Below are 21,289 nucleotides of genomic sequence, written 5' to 3' on the forward strand. Positions count from 1 at the left end.
GGCTTTCACTGGCTTTTTTCCTATTTCAATGATGCTGTCTTGTTAAGTGAAGGTCTGAATTTCTCAGAGATAGTTAGAGGTGCTGTACCTGATGGTGCCGTCAGTAAAGGAGTTAGTAAACTGGGCATCACATGTGGGAAGAATGATCTGAGTGGTAGACGATCCTACAAATCATAAATGCATACAGATATCACAACAACTCCAAATGTGAAACACCGCTTTTGTGTCATTTTAGAGCCACTAGTAGCACCAAACAGACCGGCCAATCATATGAAACTCCACAGAGTCAATGCATCATTTCTCTGTCTTGTTTTCTCTTGTTTATGGCCCTATGTGGGACTCCATATTTTTGGAAACAATCATTATTTTTGCGATTCAGTTTGGTGCTGCTAGTGTCAGAGAAATGACACATTCACCTTCATGAAGTCAGTTTGTACCTGGGGTTTCTGTCCAGTCCGTCTCTGGAGGAAGCAGACAGTGAAAACCTGTATGAGGGCTCTCACGGCCAAGTTCTCATCAATCTCTGTCAGCACACTCCTAAACACACACACACACAATCTCACAGTGTTTCTGAAATCAATTGGCTGTGGTGTAGGTAAAACAGCCTGATTTACTACAGTATAACATTTTAAATTCTAATGAGTAATAATTAAGGATGCAGCAACATAGGTTTTAAATCAACAATTATTATAAAATGGCTTTAATAATAAATACATACTATTGTGCACTTTAAAAAAAACAAAATAGCATTTACACTAAAGCTTTAATCAAAAAAAAATATTTAAATGAGACTTCTTAACATTTTAAGAGATTGAAAATCATTTAATACACTTTTTATAAGCTTCCAATAGCAGCCTAAATCATAAAACTGGCAATTAAAAAAAATTATATTGGCTAGTACAAATATAATCACTGATTATATTATATTATATTATATTATATTATATTATATTATATTATATTATATTATATTATATTATATTATATTATATATAAAAAAGGGCCAGATGGAATCCACTATGTTTATTATTATTTATATTTATGAATAAAAGTTTAAAATATAGTCTTATGCACTTTCTATGAAGTTTTGTGGTGCAGATACTCCATAGGTCTAACTAACAGAAATAAAATGCGCACAAAATATGATATTCACCTGTAAATTTCATTGACTGTGAGGAAGATGTGACAGTGATCGGCTGAAGCTTGAGGCTGGTGGGGGAAGAACACTGCAAAGCATTAGGAACAATGCATTTTCGTCATCTCCTCTCTCAAGCACTAGGGGGCAATGCTGTAATAATAATGAGGACCTGTTGGCATCTCATACAGACCTCTCCCATAATTCAGTGCTGCAAGTTTAACAGCCAACTTTCTTACCAACAAACTGCTCAGTGCTTTATTATACAGGAATATCATCTGTTTTAAATTCATGTGAAAGAGAGTTAAAAATGACATCCAAGCAGCTGTACATGCATGTCTGGTGCAGCACGTAAACTTACATGCTCATATTTTAATAGAACAGGTTTCATTAATATACCCATAGTTCATATGGGCAAAGAATGTCATAAAAACATTTCATCCAGACCCAAAACATCAGTGCTCCAGAAAGCCCACATGTGCCCTTGCGGTCTTTGATCCTTAGAGCATTTGTCTTTGTTTGTGCATGTGTTTGTGTGTGTAGGCCACAGGGAGAAGCCTCATTATTCTCTCCTTCATTTGGGACCATTAAAACATTTGCCCCACCCAGTCCACAGGCACCCTCATCTCCCCTCTGTACGCGCACACACACACACGCGATCCTGACACACCGCCCCCGTCCCAAGCACCCCCCCCCCACAAACCCTAAAGCATCTCAGATATTCCCATAACCTCAGCTAATCAACACTTGCCAAAAGCCGCCAATTTGCTGCTCCAATAAAAAGAGACGCATTTCAGCAACAAACACTAGATGGTATGATCCTGTCTCAAAAATAGAAGAGAGAGCGATAGATATCAGAGAGAGATCATAGGATACAGAGCTCAACAACTCTCAGCCAATGTCATAAACCGATGAACAAAACTGCAATCACAAGCAATTTTTCACACAAACATTCAAATGAACCTGAAGCTGACATGTATTCATAAATCACAGATTCGGACACAATTATCCTACACTACCATTTAAAAGCTTGAGGTCATTTAGATCAAATTAATACTTTTATTTAGCAAGGATGCATTAAATTGATCAAATTTGACAGTTGAGACATTTACAAAAGCTTTCTATTTCAAATAAATGCTGATCTTTTGACCTTTCAATTCATCAAAGAATCTGGAAAAATGATCAGTTTCAAGAAACACAAAATGATAATAATAATCAAATTGACTGAGTGACAAATTAGCATATGCTTTCTGAAGGATCATGTAACACTAAAGACTGGAGTAATGGATATTCAGCTTTGCCATCACCCAAACAAATTGTATTTTAAAATACATTAAAATAGAAAAAGAGTTATTTTTAATTGTAAAATATTCCTGCTTTCACTGTGTTAATAACGTTTGGATGGTAGCATGGTTGATTCCAGTTTCTCTCCAGTGCACAGGTGCCTTCTTGTTTCGGATTGCCCTCATGTTGTTCCAAACATGCATCACTTTATTTTTTTAGTGGGACAAAAAGGAATATTAAAAAAATATATATATCTAGGCTGCTATTTTCCATATAGTGAACACAAGCTTATTTTTGAGAAGCAGCAGTTTGGCCTAAATTTTACAACATTTAGATTTTTACAGCAATTTATGTTTTTTTTTTAGCTTGACAGAATTATTATATGGAAAGGAATTGCCTTGATATTCTTAATAAATAACTTAATTAATTGTAAAAAAGTAATACGGTAAATAAAGAAATAAAATGCTTGGAACAACACGATGATGAAGAAATAATCAGAAATTAAAAAACTCAATGTGACATAAGCAGAGGCATCGGAAAGGCCTGTCTGCTTTTATTTGTTATGAAGGCTGAAGCTTTCTCTCCCTAGTGAAAACAGATGGGCTTTCTGAACTCATCCATACCTTCTCCTAACACTTCAGGGAGGGTCAATTACAGCATGGCAAAAACATCCTCTTTCTGGCAGTGGGACGCTGGAAGATGCTGTTTATTGTTATTGGATTTTAGCTTTGAGGAAGGTGGATGAAAACAGAAATGTGAAACTAATTTCTGGTTTCCCCTTTTTGATTGCAGTTTAAACAACTTGTTCCTGCAACATAAACACAGTGCAGAGTTCAATCTGCTCTCGAGCACAAACAAACAAGAGCTGAATGCAGCTGCATTTGGGCCTCATTTTACCTGTCTGTACTGCTCAGAATGAGACACTAAACAGATCATAACGAACGTAAGCTACAAGACGACTGTTTGACGTCCTTAGACAGACATGTAAATGAGGTCTTGATTGGAGTCATTTAAACTTTCTTCATGTAGGTATGAAGCAGCCTCATAAAGATGTATATGGACCGTGAGCCTGCTTCACATCATGCTATTTGTGTCTGTTCTTAAAAAGAGGCCTTCACACGCTGTGTACCATACCAACAACAGAGCATTAAATTCCTTTTTTACTACCATATTTTTACTGTCAACACAGCAGCACCAAATTAATGAGCAACCAAAGCAAATATTATGACACGTGGTACTAGTTGCCATCAAACAAAACAGTGTGAACTGTTGCTAATAAACATGATGATGTTCTGTTGCCTTAAGGTGCTGATATATTTGTTTAATAGTTTTTAAGAGTAATATTTTGCCAATATGCAACATGTGGGATCAAAAAGTATGACACCACTATTGAAAATGCTTTAGTTTAGCATTTTAATGATAAAAAATAGATTATTATATCAGAATAACAGATTGAAAAGTGAAAAGCTGATTCAAGAAAGAAAGAAAGAAAGGGTTTTTGAATTTAAACACACATTTGTTTATTTTCAGATTAAAATTTTATGATTTAAAAAAATACTTTTAATGTGGTCTCTATCTTTTGGAATCAAGAAAAGAAAAATGTTAATATAGGAGAAATCAAGCTCACCAGTAATGAGTCATGAACATGTTTGTCCAGACTCTGTGTCACTGTTTCGTGGTCAGACAGCACAGATTCCAGAAAGCTCACTGCTGCCCCCTCCAGACAGGTGGGACTGTAACACCACAGGTTCACTACGGCCTCATCCTCCAACACAAGCATCTTACTGTGGAGGAGAGACAGACAGAAAACACATCAACACAATCTGTGTGCTGTCATTAAATGCTGCACTCTAATGACACCCACCTGATCAAGGCCTCGCTGACTTCCTTAATGAACTCTTGATTCAGACAGGACGAGCCACACAACATGGAATGCTTCAACAGAGCTCCAATAAGAGGAGACATCTGAGGACATGTGACCAAGGCAGCGCATGCTGTTGACATGGCATGAATATTCCCATTTGAACACCTATAACCAAATAAACAATAAATAAAAGAAGTGTGAGAGTGTACTATTTGTCTGACAAATTGTTTGAATGTTAGAGAAAATGTATTTTTCAGGTGTAAAGCAAACTAATTTACATGTATCTCCAGATTGATGTTAAAGTTTTATTACCTGGATGTGTTTGGCAAGCCGTCACAGCTTTTAATGACCTCCTCTGTCATCAATGACACAAGCTGAAAGTGACAGCAGGACACCACAGTTTGCCTTTAATTTCATAAATTGAATGCATTTTAAAAATGACTTCAAACTTTAACATGGTATTAGTTTCAGATTATGAAGTCACATATAAACAGCCATTTTCTCATGTAAATGAGTGGAAAATACATTTGTGGCTGAGCAATATACTGCATCTAATATTCACAATGCATGTTTTAGTTGGCAATGTAAAATTACGTCCATTACAAGTTTTACTGTACATACCCTTCACAAATTTCAGACTTCAGAAGCAAAAAGAGTTAATTTTCTTGGTTATTCATAATATGTTTAAATTATAAAATTTTATTATTTGCTTGTATCATTTTTTTTTATTTATAAAAGGATGCAATGTGAAATTCGGTGGTTTTCATTTAGTGAATAAAACATGCATTATTTAAACTATACTTTTCACTGTATTTTACTTCTTGCAATATACTTGGCAATAGAGTAGGGGTCAGAAAATAGATGCTATCAAAAATCATAAACAGACTGAAAAAAAAGGACTAAGTTCAGATATATTTTCCAGCCTTTCTATCACACTAACCATTTCTTGATTAACTAACACGTCAAGATTCTGAAGAATAATTCCAACCTTCTGAAGAGCCTCTGAGTGGTATCGCTTCGGGGTTAATCCAGCATGTTTTACTGTAGCATGAGCTACACTGCCCTCCTCCTCCGAGATCAGATGACAAAACATATTCTGTCCAGAACAGATACATAACATAAAACTATGTTGATGACAGCTTGTAAACACAACACCCTCCATTTATTGCCAAATATATTCATCACACACCAATAAACATCAATAACTGAATTATTTTGCTTTGTATGTGATTGGACCACTATTTGCTCAACATAAATACATTTCTAGGTTGCACTCAAATAATAAGAAAGAAAGGAAAAAAGACAATGGAAACGGGTGGCAAGGCCTGTCTGTTTATGAAAGCACAGGGTTTAAGCCTTGACAGAAAGCATGTCTGCTTGCGGAGGGGCCATGTGGTTTCTTTAGGTCTACAGTATGCTAAGATATCCTCCACAGACCCAAAGAGGCTCAATTACTACCATCTGAACAGCAAAAACACACTGCAGATCACACTTAACTCTAAGCTGGGCTGCGGCTACAGCGCAGGCCAATGAAACACAGCCTTCTTACATTCTCTCGTTTTTTTTCTCTACCTTGAGGTGGAGAAACATGGCATCTGCCATGATGATTTTTTTTTTTTTTTTTTTCTTCAAAGTGGTAATTTAGACAGCACTAAACCACATGGATGCCCAAACTAAATCAAAACAACTTACAATATGCCTAAAACAAAACAAAAAAAGAGGAAGAAAAAACATTGACTCATATGACTCTAGCTTAAAGATCTTTAAACAAGCAACCAAACTACATATTGTTAAACTATTAATACTAAAATTGACCAAATGTGCATGCCTCACAGATATGCCACATGATTTAAGTGCATTCAGGTCCATTCTGACCTGAAAGAGATACATACAAATTTCTTAATTAGTTTTAGCATTGGAAACCAAACTTTTGATCCATTCTGACCTTGATGTCTTTTTTATCTAGGAGTTATATTTGTCTCAAAATACTTTAGTAAAATACATATAGCCTCTTCCCATATTACACTCACACACACAAAAAATGTGGGATGAATTTTCCTGATAAACATGAATGTGCATTGCCTTTTGATGAATCATTTTTTTCAACTGAAAGCCAGTTTATAAAAGTAAAATTAACACATTTTATTTGAAAACATCCCACATTGATGATGTTTTGTTAGACAATGAATATGTTACTTTCATAAGTTGGACTGTTTTTGAGAAGTCGTGAGTTAAAACCAGTTACTTCCAGCTTAAACCAGCTAAGAACAGTCAACCAGTTTAGGCTAGCTTTAGAATTTTTTTTTTTTTTTTTTTTTTGGGAGGTTCAAATTAATTTAAATCAATTGAGTACAATTTTAATTCTGGTAATTGTCAGATAATATGTTCTCAGGAATTTCATTTAATGAGACTCCTCTTCATAATTTTTCTTTAAATGTTTTTCATTAATAAAACAGTGTGGCAATCAAAAATCTATGATATTTTACATGCATTATGAGATTTAAGGAATTGTTCATGTCATTCAGATAGGGCTACGTTTTATGCTTTTTAATCCTATTAGAGGCTTGAAGAAAATATATATAATATCAAACAAAAAACGTGACAAGAGATATTAAAGTCATTCTGATCAGCCTAAAACAGTTCTCAAATGCGTCTGCAGAGGTAAATGTAAAATACTTAAAAAGACCACACAAGTCTCCCAGAGGACTGCTTCCAGACCCCCAGGAGCCCTGAAGGAGTGGAGGGGCCTTCAGACATGGTCTGGTCTCTCTGATGTGGAGAGAGAGAGTCAAGCTGGCGCTCCAGAGCGAAGAATCACAGAAGAATGGGCAACCGGCCCTTTATTAACAGACACAAATGTCTCTCCGTGGCTCTGCAGAAGCATCATCATTCTTCTCCGTCTCATCTTCTGGGTTAAACCACCCACAAGAACACCACAACCAAGTTGGCCTTGTGAATGACAGAACCGTTTGTTTATTCATGTCGAGCAGCTAAAGGAACACAGGCCATCGCTGCCGTTGAGGCTCTGGGGGATCAGCTGGAATCATCCCAGATGAACCTCACATTATAACCCATGCCGATCCACATGATGAAGGCTGTCTCAGATGGGTGAGTCTTTACATGTTGACAGTGACAGTAAACAGTGCTCCAAACAAACAAGGATAGGATAAACGGAAAAATGCACAGTCCATTAGAACCGCAACAAACACCAGAATGGAAAAAGAGATCAGCTTTCTGGGAGAAGCAAGACGTCAGGCTGGGAGGAGAAGAAAGACCCCCGGGGAAATGAACACAAACCAAATCAATTTGCCAAAGCACAACAAGAAAAAGACCAAAGACATTGGACAGTAATTAGGTCACAGCAAGACAGAACAAATCAGAAAGTGATATGCCATTAAACATAGAACACGCTTCCAGTGTGATCAAAACTGAGGAATGATGCCATGGCTTAGTAATTGTTTTTATGTGATAATTCATGGTACTTCAAAAGTCCAAAAAAGCATGGCATTACCATTGTATCATGGTGTAATTCTGACATACAAATCAGCAGAAGGAGACCGGCCAGTCTACAAAAAGTAAAAGTCAAAAACAGCAAGCTTTATGACCTTCTATAGGTCAGACTTTGTTGGATTGTCTTCCTCTTCCCATGTTTCATTGATCAAGTGAATACGCATGTGCCTATAATCTGGAACGTTATTGCACAAATCAAATCCTAATCTCTGTTTTTTGTTCTATATCATTCCCTAACAAACCATACGTACAAACACTGCTGCTGCTGGGAACTGTTAGCTAAGCAAATAAACAATGCAAGATTAAACACCGTGACTGAACCCCTGACAGAGAACCCACACCTCCCTCTGACTCCACTTCCCTTCGTATAGGTCAAAAAACATCTGGCAAATTAAAAGTTTACTTTAAAAGCCCTGCTTTAATTAGCGCTATGTTTTATTAGATGAAAAAAATAATCAAACGAATGCACACACGTTTGAATCTGGCAGAAATGCGAGGGGTTCTGTATTGCTTATGGTAAACCATCTGTGTGAACTCTGTAAAAAGTTGAAAGTGTACAATTATTTTGGTTCTTTTTCATCACCTTTCATCTCCCAACCCTGATTGCATCTCCTTAACCCTGGTATTATGCTCCATCAATTTGACTCATTTTGATTTTCGAGCTGTCAGAAATACCAGTAAATCTGTGATTTTATTCTTGATATATTGTGACCTTTTCTCATTTAGGGCCATGAACATGCATGCAAAGTGAGGATACACTGATGTGTTTTGAAGAACAAACAAATAATTTTCTGATGATTTTGATGTTCAAGGGTCAATTTGTCAATATGTTATGAAAAATTTTCTTTTTCTCATTGTTTTCAGTGCTGAAAAAGACTCTCTCAGACTTTTTTTTTTTGCTATCATTTATATTTTTAAATGTATATGAAATACTATTTAACTTTCCTTTTTCTTCCAGAAATTGTATAATTTCTTCTCATTTAGGGCCATGAACATGTCTAAATAAGTTTCAGTTTAGTTTAGGAGTTATACCAAAACCAGGTGCCATTCAAACTCCAATGTTTTTTGATGGAATTCTTCTCTCATAATTACTTCTATCACAAAATAACCATCAAATATGGAGTCAATTACTGTTCCTACATCATTTGTAACCAAAAGAGTGATAAAATATCTATTTAGAAGTCTTAGACCTTTCCAACGATATATAGTTTGTCATGATTAGATTAGGATTTAACTGCAATATAGTAGTATAGATTACAGTAATATAGAAGTAAACTTTACCAGCGGGAAGTTAACAGTTAAGGGGTTAAAAAATGTGGCGAAAAAAAAAATTCATACTTTCTAATACTAATGTTTTGCACTGTGTGACAAATACTTAAAATTATAAAAAATCTGTTCAAACCTGATTCCTTCTTATTTTTAATGATGTGATATTTAGGGAATTGCACTGAAGACAATTAGGGTCAATTTGACCCGCTCCATCAAAATCGTACCCAGAAATCGAACATAACATAAGGACTAAATATAAAAGTGTTCATTGGTAATTTCTAAAACTCTCTTGACAGTTTGAAAACTGTTTTAAGTAGGTGTCTGGAAGAATATGATCCTTATTATGCACATTACAAACACCAAAGGGGTCAAAAACGCTTTAAAACGCTTCATTGTCATTTTAATAACAATTCTGATAAAATAATTAATTTTTCTTCTTTTTGCAATTTGAATTAAACAACCATTCCATTATTGTGTCTGTCAGGATATCAATTTGTAATACTGCTTTGGCAATTTATTTATCTATTTAATCAACATGAGGGTCAGTAAAGCGATGAAATGTTGTTTTACCTTGATCCACATGTTGGCTTTTTGTTCGACAGCATTCATTGGCTCAGCGCTGTACAGACAACTCAAACACTGCAGCAGGAGTCTCTGGCTCCTCTCTGAGCAAACATAAACAAGATCATAGGACAAAATGGCATTTATAAAATGTTGATATTCATATTATCTGTGACAGAGAACCTAAAACATGCATGCATTTATAATATCGGGCACAAACTAGGCTAAACTGACATTACTCTGAGATTCAAAGTTAATTTAAAAGCTAGAGACAAAAGCTTTAGATCTTCAAACAACTGTAAACAAAGAAACAAAACAAAAATAAAATATTACACTATTTCTTCGATTCTGCACTATTTGAATGTCAATAATCAAATTAACACATTTGTGAGTATGTGATCTTGAACAAAAAGGCAGATTTCCTTGCTTCCAGTGAGTTTACTCTTTACTCAAATTGTTATACATCTAACTTAATTTCGGACAAAAATATGCATACATTTAATTAAACAATTTATAATATCATGTTTTTAACAATAAAATTAACAGAAGCATTCACAAGAGTATTAGACTCTTGGACCTCACTTTATAGTATATAATGGGGTAAAAAGTACAGAATAACTATTGCAATAAATCACATCTTTTTAAGAAGCATTTTTAATGCTGCATGTGAAGAACAGGTCTGATATAACTTTATAGCAAAGGGAACTGTTGATCAGACAGAGAAAGAGAGTTAGTGAAAGCGAGCCAAATAACAGAACAGATGCCCAGCAGGCCGCTACAGGGTTCATTGGAAAATTAGTGTAAATACCCAACCCATGCAGACACATTTCTTGGTCTCAAATGGGAAACACACCCCGAGTGTAAAAGAGTCGTAAATTTACCATCCGCAATAACACATGGGTTCCAACAAAGTCTTCCCAGGAACTGGCCCACAAAAGGAAATGTCTTCATGGCCTCACTAGTGGAGCTCTGTTATACAGTAAACACACATACCTGAGACATCAATAGCAAAAACCAGCATCTGCATTATGAAAAATAAACTGCAATTGGACTAAACATTCATAGAATCACAGCATTAAAGGTCAATGTACTGGACATACCTTTAGTTGAAAACTTATATCAAATTTTTTTCCAAATATATAGACTAGTACTCATCTCATAGATTGTAAATTTATTTATTTATTCACTTTTTAACACCATGGCAGCATTAAGTTTTTTTTTTTTTTTCATAGATTGTTAATGACGCATCTATTTTTAGCATTTTGTAAATTTAACCAACTTTTTGCTTCCGAATCAGATTTCATCTGGTGTTGCTGTGATGCTGCAACACCATGAATGTAGCTCACACCACACCCAACAAAAAGTCAGGTGGCCAGATGTAAACCACACCTGAGAGTGAAAGCTAAGCAAGAAAGAGAAGAGAATTTTTCCAGTGATTAAACTGGAAATACTGTATGGCATTCCACAAGGATACGTCCTAGGATTCTTTTCATTTCCTCTGCAATATTCCTTCCATGACGACCACATCAGAACTGGATTGATAATGATCTACCTACATTAGCGTACTTTACCCTTGCACACATATTTCATGTACAGTAAAATCCTAAAATAGATGCTTCCTGTTCCAGAATAAGGGCCGTTTTAAAGGACTATGTGTTTGGATTGTTTTTGAAACATCAAGGAAGATCTGATGGTTGCTGAGAGAAACTCAGCAGGAACAAATGTTCTCATGTCAGAACTATATTGCTTAGCATTTTTCCTCATCAAAATAAACTGTCAACAGCAGACCCTGTCTCAGCTCATAAGCTGTTAGATTTTTTTTCTTAAGTAATACTGACAGTTTAAGTAAAGAAATAAATGTATGTCACTTGCAGAGTTAGCTGACATCACATGTAAGAACAATTAGCTGATATGAAAAAAATCAATCATCATTTCTCTAAGAACTATTTGAGCCAAAACAAAATCCTTTTGATTGCATTTTATAAAACTATTCCCACGAAGACAGACGGAGAGAGTCACTGATCACTTCTTTAAAGTCAGTTACGTAATTAATGAAAACCAGCGCGCTAATGCAAAGGCATGTTGAGGATCACAGCTTTTCGCATCAGTTCAAGATGTGCCCTGACAATTTACTGTAAACTGGAAGCTATACAAAGGATCTAAGCCTTTTTACATTCCATAGGCACATACATTATTGGATGCTAAACGATTTCAGTGCACGCATGAAGTGAATGACACCATTCTTGTGGAACTTTAACACGCCAAGTTTCACAAAAAGAAAAAGACCCTGTGGCAGCCCAAAAAATAATTAACACAGCACACACTAAACTAATTATATATAACTTTAGACCTCCCATTTACAATCATAACATTTAATACAGGTTTTTGTTTTTTTACTTTTTGATGCCAGGAACCCTCAAATGGAATGAATCCCTTTTCTAACGTCCCTGTTTCTAAAATGTAAAGACAGCTCTACATTTTCATGTAAAAAATAAATAAACATTGTGAGAGAAAGCATATTAGGTTTTGATCGCAAAATAATTTGTTTTTATATTGTTATTGTACTGATTGAAAAATGATAATCACAGTTGAAATTATTTTTATTCCCACATTAAATGTTAGATTTATAAACCTAAAAACAATTGTTTTATGTTTTTCAAACCCTAATATTTCTCCAAAGCAGTTTTACAGCTTTAACAACCATAAAAATTCGTCATCTGCATATTTTTTTTCCATACTCTCTAGAAAACTTTTGAAGCCATCTATTGGCCCCAGACACTAGTTTAAACATTTAAATTAAAGTAAAATTTCATCATTTAAATTTTCGTTAAGAATTGTAGAATTTTATAATTCAAGTTAGAATTGTAACTTACACAAAATATATAAAACAAAATCAAAAATTCCAATTAGGGCTGCACGATATTTAATGCGCATCTTGTTAGTAAAGCCGGTTCTGTAATCAGCGGTAAAACTCCATCACCTGCACGCTTTCACATGGAGCAACATTAACTACACAGAGCTGTTGTTCTCTGACATATATATCGGTCAATATAATTTAACATTAAATTGCAGCCTTTAAATAATTTTTCTAGGTCATATCACAATATCAACTTTAATGCAACTAATTATGCTGCCCTAGTGTGGACTCTTTAAAAACGGTTTGAAGAGTTCATTTACATGACTCTCATGAATGTAATGAAAAAGTCCAGCTCCAGCACAGGGGTACGAACAGCTTTGTCGTTGCGTGCACCATCCCAGAGATGTCTTCTCATGGGAGTTAAAGGGAAAAAAAGTCTAATGTTCACATTCTCAAGTTTGCAAATACCGAATGTGTTCACACACACATGCATCTCTCAGCCTCCCCTTGAGCACGGGCGCATCGCCAGCGGGCACCCAACTGCGCCAGTGTAGGAAGAAAACCGTTTACGGGACCGTGAACCCTCCCCTTTCCAGCAGTCCCAATCAGGGAGTGGGAAAACCGGTTCTGGTGGAATGCAAATGAGGAAATTGATATAAACTAGACATATTTTCATCCCCAGGCGTGAGCCATGTCCTTAACTCATCCAAGTGCTGCTGTTCAGATCCGCTTCATTTGGGCCTTTTTACGAGGCTCTGCCGGGAATAAGGGTTTAGGGCCAATTAAGAAATCCTGATCCCATCACGTTGCTGAATGCTGTCAGAGGGGCTGACACATGCCGAATTTGATGGAAATGGAAGACATGATTGCATTTTGGCAGGGGGGGGGCATTGTAACTTGAAATAAGAAAGCCTGCAAGATATTGTTTTCTTTTCCGACACACCAGGCACCAAGCAGCATGGTATGCAGGGCCAACAGGAGATCTGCTGATTCGAAAGGCTGCTGCTAAATGAATAAAGACCTTCTTTCAAGGTGAGGAGAGTCAGTGGGAGGCAGAATTTTTCTCAACACTGGTCCTTTACAGATTTGTCCTAACCCAGGCTTACCTCGTCCAAATTTGCAACACTTGATGCAGGGATACATTAGGTTAACGCCGGCAGTCCCTGGGTGGCTATTAGCCCACTAAATCATCACCACGGCTGTGCCAATGTCCTGCCTTCATCCGCACAGAGCGGCTTCTGTTAGGGGTGCTAAAAGAGTTAGTTAAAGCACTATGACCTTCATTTTAAAGGTGATTTTAGGAACTCTGCAGTAGAGATGTGCAAAACTACACATTTACAAAACTGACTAATGTTGAGTTCTATCTTACAGCTGTCAGCATGCTAAATCTCTCTCCAAAAAGTTGCATCTCTTAATTTATGTAAGCACCACAGTTAAAAAGTATAACAGGGCTCAACAGTATGGATGGCCCACTGGTCCAAGGCCAGTGTGAATGCCAGCGATCATGTAAATGTACTTTTATGCCTTTATTTTTTATGCAAATTTAAGTATTTGGTTGACAAATGGTTGTGACTTTTTGCCTGCTAGTTATAATAGAATAAAATAAAAAAGATAAACAATCAATAATGTTTTTTTATGCATGCCATCATTTGATGCCCTTCACTGCACAGTTTCCAGCTAAGGGAGGGGGGGGGATATTATATTATATAAATCACAATTATATATTATACTATTAAAATGCATATTTAAATGCAATTATAAATGCAAATATAGAATTTATAATTTAAATGAAAACAATTTATATTTTTAGTTCAGAGAAAACATTCGCAAGACAAGCAAAGCAAAAAAAAAAAAAACACTGTTAAAAAAAATTTAAATGTGAAGATAATGTTAGGGTTTTTTAGTTGTTTTCTGGCAGACTAATCTTGCTTTCCTGTTCTTGAAAGTTAGAATAATGTGAACATTTCCTTGTGAAAAATTAAGAATATGCAGAACAACATTGCTTAATGGATGTTAACATTTAACAAAATAGCTGTAGGGATAAACTGTGACCTATGTAAAATGTTTCACAAAACTCCAGACAAAAAATAAAGCTTGAAGAATAAAGCAAGATGTTAACATTATTATACCATTTGTTGCAACCCCTGCAGAACTTGCTGGAGAAAGCTCCTCAGAGAGCCAAGGTGTCTGCTTGTGTCCAGAAGAGCAGAACATGACGTAGCCTCCACCCAGTTCACGGCTTTGGCCATCCAGAACTGCACATCTGTCTCAGATACAGCCTCCATCTTCTCAAGTCTGCGAGGACGCACAGAAATAAAAGAAACCATGGGTAAAAAGGCTTTCTGGGAGTGAACTATTCTGTTCAAGGCCAGCAGACCTACATGTGCACCCTGCATAATTTCTTTAAAAGTGTGTTTCTCATTCCTGAAAGAGTGGGAGAGTTAAGACCATAATAATGATGTCCTTTGTACAGAGTCTAAAATGACAGGGGTTGTAATCAGGAAATGGGGAGTTGAAAATGTGTTACCCAATTGAGGGCTCTTAATTTGTCATCAGCCTGTATTTCATGAGCCGGCCAGTTTGAAAAAGGGGAAAAAAAGATACAAGCGGCACTGAGTAGTGCAATAAAGTCTTCATGGACTCATTTTAAACTTCCAGAACGCTCTTAACTCAGCACTGAAGTATTTTTGACAAATAAACAAAACCGACCAAGGCTGAAACTATCAATGGAGACATATCCTGATCTGCGTCCTGCTGGGAGGTGAGGTTCTCACACCGCGACCACGGCGTAACGGGGTAGAAAAAGGTGCTCAAACAGCTTGTGTGTGCGGGAGCAGGAGTTTGTGGGTAATTGTTGTTCTTAGTCTTAATGACAGGTCTGTGAAAGACACAACAAGGGAGTGTTTTTATGATCTGCTCGTAACAGTGGAGTCGTTTAATGTCTTGCCATCACCCCTGCTGGAAAAATCCCTTGGGTGAGACAATGTAAATATATAATTAGCCTTTCTTTCCTTTTTTTCATCAAACCCAACTATGAACAAACGCTCCTTGTTTACTTGTCATCCCCGCACAGCTTTCACCAGTCCTCCGGGGGACCCAGCCGCCTGGCCAATAAACTGCCACAGCCAAGATGGGTGCAATTTCCAACACAGAATTCTAGTAGAGCGAAATTATTTGGCCTGTGTTATGCGCTGGAGAGTGTCAACATTGACGTGTACCAACACATACTAATGTCCTGACTGTATGCCACATAGAAAAAAAACCCTGCAGTATAGAAGTGAGTACAAATGTATAATTAGGCTCTTGACAAGCAACATTCAAGAGCAGAGTCAAACAGGTTGGCCTTCCGATTGCTTGATTTGATTCGGTTGGCTGGTTTAAAGGGAAAATGAAAAAATGTTCAGACAGCTGGTGTCTGAGTGAATCTTCTTTTACCGTGGTGCTAATGCGTTCTCAGCTGGAGGGCAAACACATTATTACACTCCACTCAACAATCTGTCATCATCCTGGAGCTCAAATCATCTCAGGAATCTGAGAAGGCCAAATAATCAACTCTGAACAGATCATTTCAGCTTTAATGATAATGATGAACAGATTTATTTGTAATTCTGTCATGTCCACTCTTTCAGAGACCTGATACTGTCCATTCTTGTGCCCCCTTAAAATATTTATTTGTATTTTCCTGCATTCTTAAGTAATGGCACTACACTATTGAAAAGTAATGTTTGTTGTTTTTTAATGCCATATATTGTTCCATGGTTCCGTAACTTTTGGCATCTATAGAACCTTGCCACTGCATAAAAATAGTTTATCCACCTTATTTTAGAATAGAGAATTAAGGTATTTTCTGTGAATGTGGATTCAAGTTAAAATGGCCACTTCCATTTTATATTTTACACTTCCAACATTATATTTAAGTTATTAAAATGTTTTTCTCATTGTTTTAACACCCGTTCACTAAAAGGTTCTTTGGAGAACCCTAAATGGTTATTCTATCACTGTGAAAACCCCCGTTTTGGAAATTTTATAAATAAAAAATAAATAAATAGTGTCTGATCTTATTCTTATAAGTTAAGTTCAATAAGTAAACTTTGATGAAAACTATTGGCAGATTTTTTCTTCCATATTATGACATAAAAAAGATAAAGATAAAAAAACGGTTTAAAACCCTTATTTTCTAAAACTGGGGTTTGTATGTATATTTCTCTGTTATATTTGTCATGTCAGGAGCTTTCCCAAATATTCCAGACTCCAAACTGATACTACTTGTAATTTTGAAGATCTAGGACATTTAGGAAGCATGCTGAACTGAGCTTAAGATATTTTACAAGGTTACGTTAACTTGGTTTAATACACACACGCGCACACGCGCGCGCGCGCACACACACACACACACAAACACACACACACACACACACACACACACACACACTGTATAATTGAATCATTTATGTTTGTTCTCTCTCTGGCTGCAACATAGCAAAACCATTTCACTTCAGTCTGAGCACATACAAATCTTTAAAGAAAAATTACAGTAAGGAGTAATGTTATGTATATTAATTAGGTCTGGCAGACGCCGTTTTTCAACATTCCTGGCGTATCACGTAATCTAATTAATATTAATGAGTAATGTCACAGCATGATTCGTGGATTCTCATCCTACTTCTGTCAGTCAAAGACAAAACCACACACAGTCGGGCCAAATGCTTAATTGTCATGTGAATTAACAAACAAAACTTTTAGACATTACCTGTAAAATCCGCAGACTGGAGCGTATCGACACAGTGAGACGAGGACGGTCTGTGAAGACTTCTGGTTTTCAGTTTGAAAACAGCTGACTCTTACGACGTCCTTATTTTGCTCAGGCTTACTATTGACATACTTGTTTTGTTATACTTTCCTAATAATTTAAGATAACAGTATAAAACAACATTCAATTCAATGTGAGATTTTCGCGGCATAGGAAGCTGTAACGTTACAAGTTTTTCTGAACTTCCCTCTCAGACATCTAAAACCGGATGTTGTCATCTGCTATTGGCTGCGCGCCTCTAAAAGGGGCGGGGCAAAATCAGGGACTGAAGCGGATACCACAAGCAGAATACATTAATCAGAAAATACTGTACCAGTCACACACACACACACACACACAGAAGAGACAGAGAGCACACTTTCACTCTCTCATCATTTTCCTTGAACTACCAAAATGTACCAAATCTTTCAGCCACATCATACTTTGATTATATGTGATGGAAATGACACTTTATACGTTTTGGAATAAAATCACAGAAAGCGACCTGCTCCAACATCATAAACATAAAACAACTACTAAAATGTTTATTTTAGTATCACTATTTATACTATATATATATATATATATATATATATATATATATATATATATATATATATATATATATATATATATATATATATATATATATATATATATATATATATATATATATATATATTAACATCGTTCTTCTGAACATAACGTTTGTATATAAAAAAAAATGTATAAAAAAATAATGATAATAAATCTATGATGATTTTCAATTGTTTAAGGTTAAAGATCTGAGACAATGGTAACCCAATACAATAATTATTGTTAAACATGCCCAAAACCTTTCATGATGCCCATTTGGCCATTTAGCATAAAAAAATTAAAACCTGTTTAAAAATCGATCCCCAGCACAACCCACCCATGTGCTTTCTGCTGCTTTAAATTGTATTCAATTACATAAATAAGTGCATTTTAAAATATTTGTTTGTCTGCTTGACCCTTCTTCGCATTCTCCTGGAAGAAAATTGCAGCTGTTTAGCAGTCGACCGTTAGGTGGCACTGTTTAAAGTGGTTTCAAGCTCTTAGTACACTAAACTACTGTTACAGGACTTCGAGGTTGTCCAAATTTAGTTAGATCTCCTGTAAAATGGTTTAGATTGAAGATTAATACTATCGGCCTGCAGATAATTATGTGTTATTCACAAAATTCTCAAATTGCGCTGTTGTTTGGAAAGTTTTACAAACAAGAATTCCAGTTTTGCTGTGTAATTCATGAAAAACATGTTGCGAGGGCTTCGCAATTCTCTGATCTGTCAAATTAACTGATGTTCAGAGGCATATATATATATATGTACACAAAAGGCATATTTCTCTCAAATACTGTACACAAATTTGTCTTAATCTGTGTTAGTGAGCATTTCTCCTTTGCCGAGAAAATCCATCCACCTCACAGTTGTGGCATATCAAGATGCTGATTAGACAGCATGATTATTGCACAGGTGTGCCTTAGGCTGGCCACAATAAAAGGCCTCTCTAAAATGTGCAGTTTTACTGTATTGTGGTTCCGGTGGGGTCCGAAAACCAGTAACCACCTGTAAGCTGTAACCACCATTTGTCTCACGCAGTGCAACACGTCTCCTTTGTATAGAGTTGATCAGGTTGTTGATTGTGGCCTGTGTGAATGTTGGTCCACTCCTCTTCAATGGCTGTGCGAAGGTGCTGGATATTGGCAGGAACTGGAACATGCTGTCGTATACGCCGATCCAGAGCATCCCAAACATGCTCAATGGGTGACATGTCCGGTGAGTATGCTGGCCATGCAAGGACTGGGATGTTCTCAGCTTCCAGGAATTGTGTACAGATCCTTGCAACATTGGGCAGTGCATTATCATGCTGCAACATGAGGTGATGGTTGTGGATGAATAGCACAACAATGGGCCTCAGGAACTCGTAATGGTATCTCTGTGCATTCAAAATGCCATCAATAAAATGTACCTGTGTTCATTGTTCAAAACATATGCCTGCCTAACCATAACCCCACTGCCATCATGGGCCACTCGATCCACAATGTTGACATCAGCAATTCGCTCACCATCTGCCATCTGTCCTATACAGTGAAAACCGGGATTCATCTGTGAAGATAAACACATCTCCAAATAGCCAGACGCTGCAGTCTGGTCAATTCCCCGGTCGAGACCCCGATGAGCATGCAGGTGAGCTTCCCTGAGACGGTTTCTGACAGTTTGTGCAGAAATTCTTTGGTTATGCAAACCTATTGTTGCAGCAGCTGTCTGGGTGGCTGGTTTCAGACAATCTTGGAGGAGAAGATGCTGGATGTGGAGGTCCTGGGCTGGTGTGGTTACATGTGGTCTGCGGTTGTGAGGCCAGTTGGATTTACTGACAAATTCTCTGAAACGCCTTTGGAGATGGCTTATGGTAGAGAAATGAACAATTTGATTCACGGGCAACAGCTCTGGTGGACATTCCTGGAGTTAGCATGCCAATTGCATGCTTCCTCAAAACGTGCGACATCTGTGGCATTGTGCTGTGTGATAAAACTGCACATTTTAGAGTGGCCAGCCTGAGGCACACCTGTGCAATAATCATGCTGTCTAATCAGCATCTTAATAGGCCACACCTATGAGGTGGATGAATTATCTAGACAAAGAAGTGCTCACTAACACAGATTTAGACAGATTTGTGAACAATATTTTGAAAGAAATAGGCCTTTTGTGTACATAGAAAAAGTCTTAGATCTTTGAGTTATCTCATGAAAAATAGGGGCAAAAACAAAAGTGTGTTTTGTAGGCATGAAAATGCCAATCTAAAATTTTCTTCTGAAATAAGCATTTTTATCAGGGTCCTATAATTATGTTAAATTATTTCACTTTAGTTGCACATATACATATATATTGCCATTACAGTAAAATTACTGAACCTAAATATAGGAACCTGATTTCCACAAAAACATTAAGCAGAACAAGTGTTTTTAACAATGATAGTAAATGATAAAATAATAAATGTTTATTGAGCAACAAATTAGCAAATTAGAATGATTTCTGAAGGATTGTGTGACTTTGCATGACTGGAGTAAATGGCTACTGAAAATTCATATATTCCATCACAAAAATAAATTGCACTTCAAAATATCGTAAAATAGATAGCTGTTATTTTAATTGTAATTATAATATTTCATAACATTGCTGTTTGTTACAGTATTTTTATTTAATCAGTGTAGCCTTAGTGAGCATAAGACTTTTTTCCATAAACATTTAAAAAGTCTTCCCTTTGAACAATAGTGTGCATATACTGTATGTATCGTTTTTATTGTTATTACTTATCTTTTTTTTCTGATTTATTCTTATTCTTATTCTGACAGTTGAACTTGTTTGTTACACAAAAGTCTTCCACATTTCATTCCTCTATAACTTACCCATGCAAAAGCAGTCAGACATTCAGGACAGTTAGATGATGTTATGCACTCATTTCATTTAGGAGGCGACTGGGCAATCACAGTAAAAGTAAATACTCCAAGCCTCATACAATGGGAAGACTGTTTAAGGTCAGCAGAGAGCAGGATCTGCAGTCCACCGCATACCAGCAGAAAGAAGTCAGGGGTCTGTGCATGCGGCTGTCCCCCTGGAACCAAAAACAAATGCATGGAGGTTCCAAGCCATGGAGCTGGATTTGGAGAACAGCGTTTCCTCAAGGCCACCCCAGCAGTTACAGAGCAGATGAATTAAACAGTTGTGAGGTAATGGTACCCCACGTGTACGTATGTTACATGTAGACTATGTCATAATGTAATGTGGAGAAAGAGGGATATTGGGGAAAATAGTGTGATTTTGGGAGAGGTTGGTGAGGCAGAGGCTATAACTTTGGGAATGTGTTTAAAGTGGTCTAGTGGCTCCAGATTAGAGCTCACCACCCCTGTGGTTTTCAACACACAAACTCACGTGTGTGTGTGTGTATATGTGTGCGCGCGTGTGTGTTTTGCTAAGAGTTGGGTGGTGCCTCTGGCTCACT

At 36.6% G+C, this 21,289-nt stretch overlaps 1 protein-coding gene across 1 annotated transcript in view; it reads right to left on the reverse strand.

Annotated features, from left to right (window-relative positions):
* The window catches only part of fancc (FA complementation group C), a 30,655-nt gene extending 13,171 nt beyond the window's left edge, over positions 1 to 17,484 (reverse strand). The window contains exons 1-11 of the mRNA XM_026270063.1: positions 17,231 to 17,484; positions 14,610 to 14,775; positions 10,505 to 10,592; positions 9,633 to 9,727; positions 5,272 to 5,379; positions 4,596 to 4,657; positions 4,284 to 4,448; positions 4,047 to 4,203; positions 1,154 to 1,209; positions 438 to 537; positions 89 to 164 (exon numbers count right to left, since the gene is read on the reverse strand). Of these exons, the coding sequence (XP_026125848.1) occupies positions 89 to 164; positions 438 to 537; positions 1,154 to 1,209; positions 4,047 to 4,203; positions 4,284 to 4,448; positions 4,596 to 4,657; positions 5,272 to 5,379; positions 9,633 to 9,727; positions 10,505 to 10,592; positions 14,610 to 14,765 (1,063 nt within the window). The 5' untranslated portion in view covers positions 14,766 to 14,775; positions 17,231 to 17,484. The remainder of the gene's footprint in view (positions 1 to 88; positions 165 to 437; positions 538 to 1,153; positions 1,210 to 4,046; positions 4,204 to 4,283; positions 4,449 to 4,595; positions 4,658 to 5,271; positions 5,380 to 9,632; positions 9,728 to 10,504; positions 10,593 to 14,609; positions 14,776 to 17,230) is intronic.
* Between the last annotated feature and the right edge of the window lie 3,805 nt (positions 17,485 to 21,289).

The sequence above is a fragment of the Carassius auratus genome, chromosome 8 (genome assembly GCF_003368295.1).
Source record: "Carassius auratus strain Wakin chromosome 8, ASM336829v1, whole genome shotgun sequence".
Taxonomy (NCBI): Eukaryota; Metazoa; Chordata; class Actinopteri; order Cypriniformes; family Cyprinidae; genus Carassius; species Carassius auratus.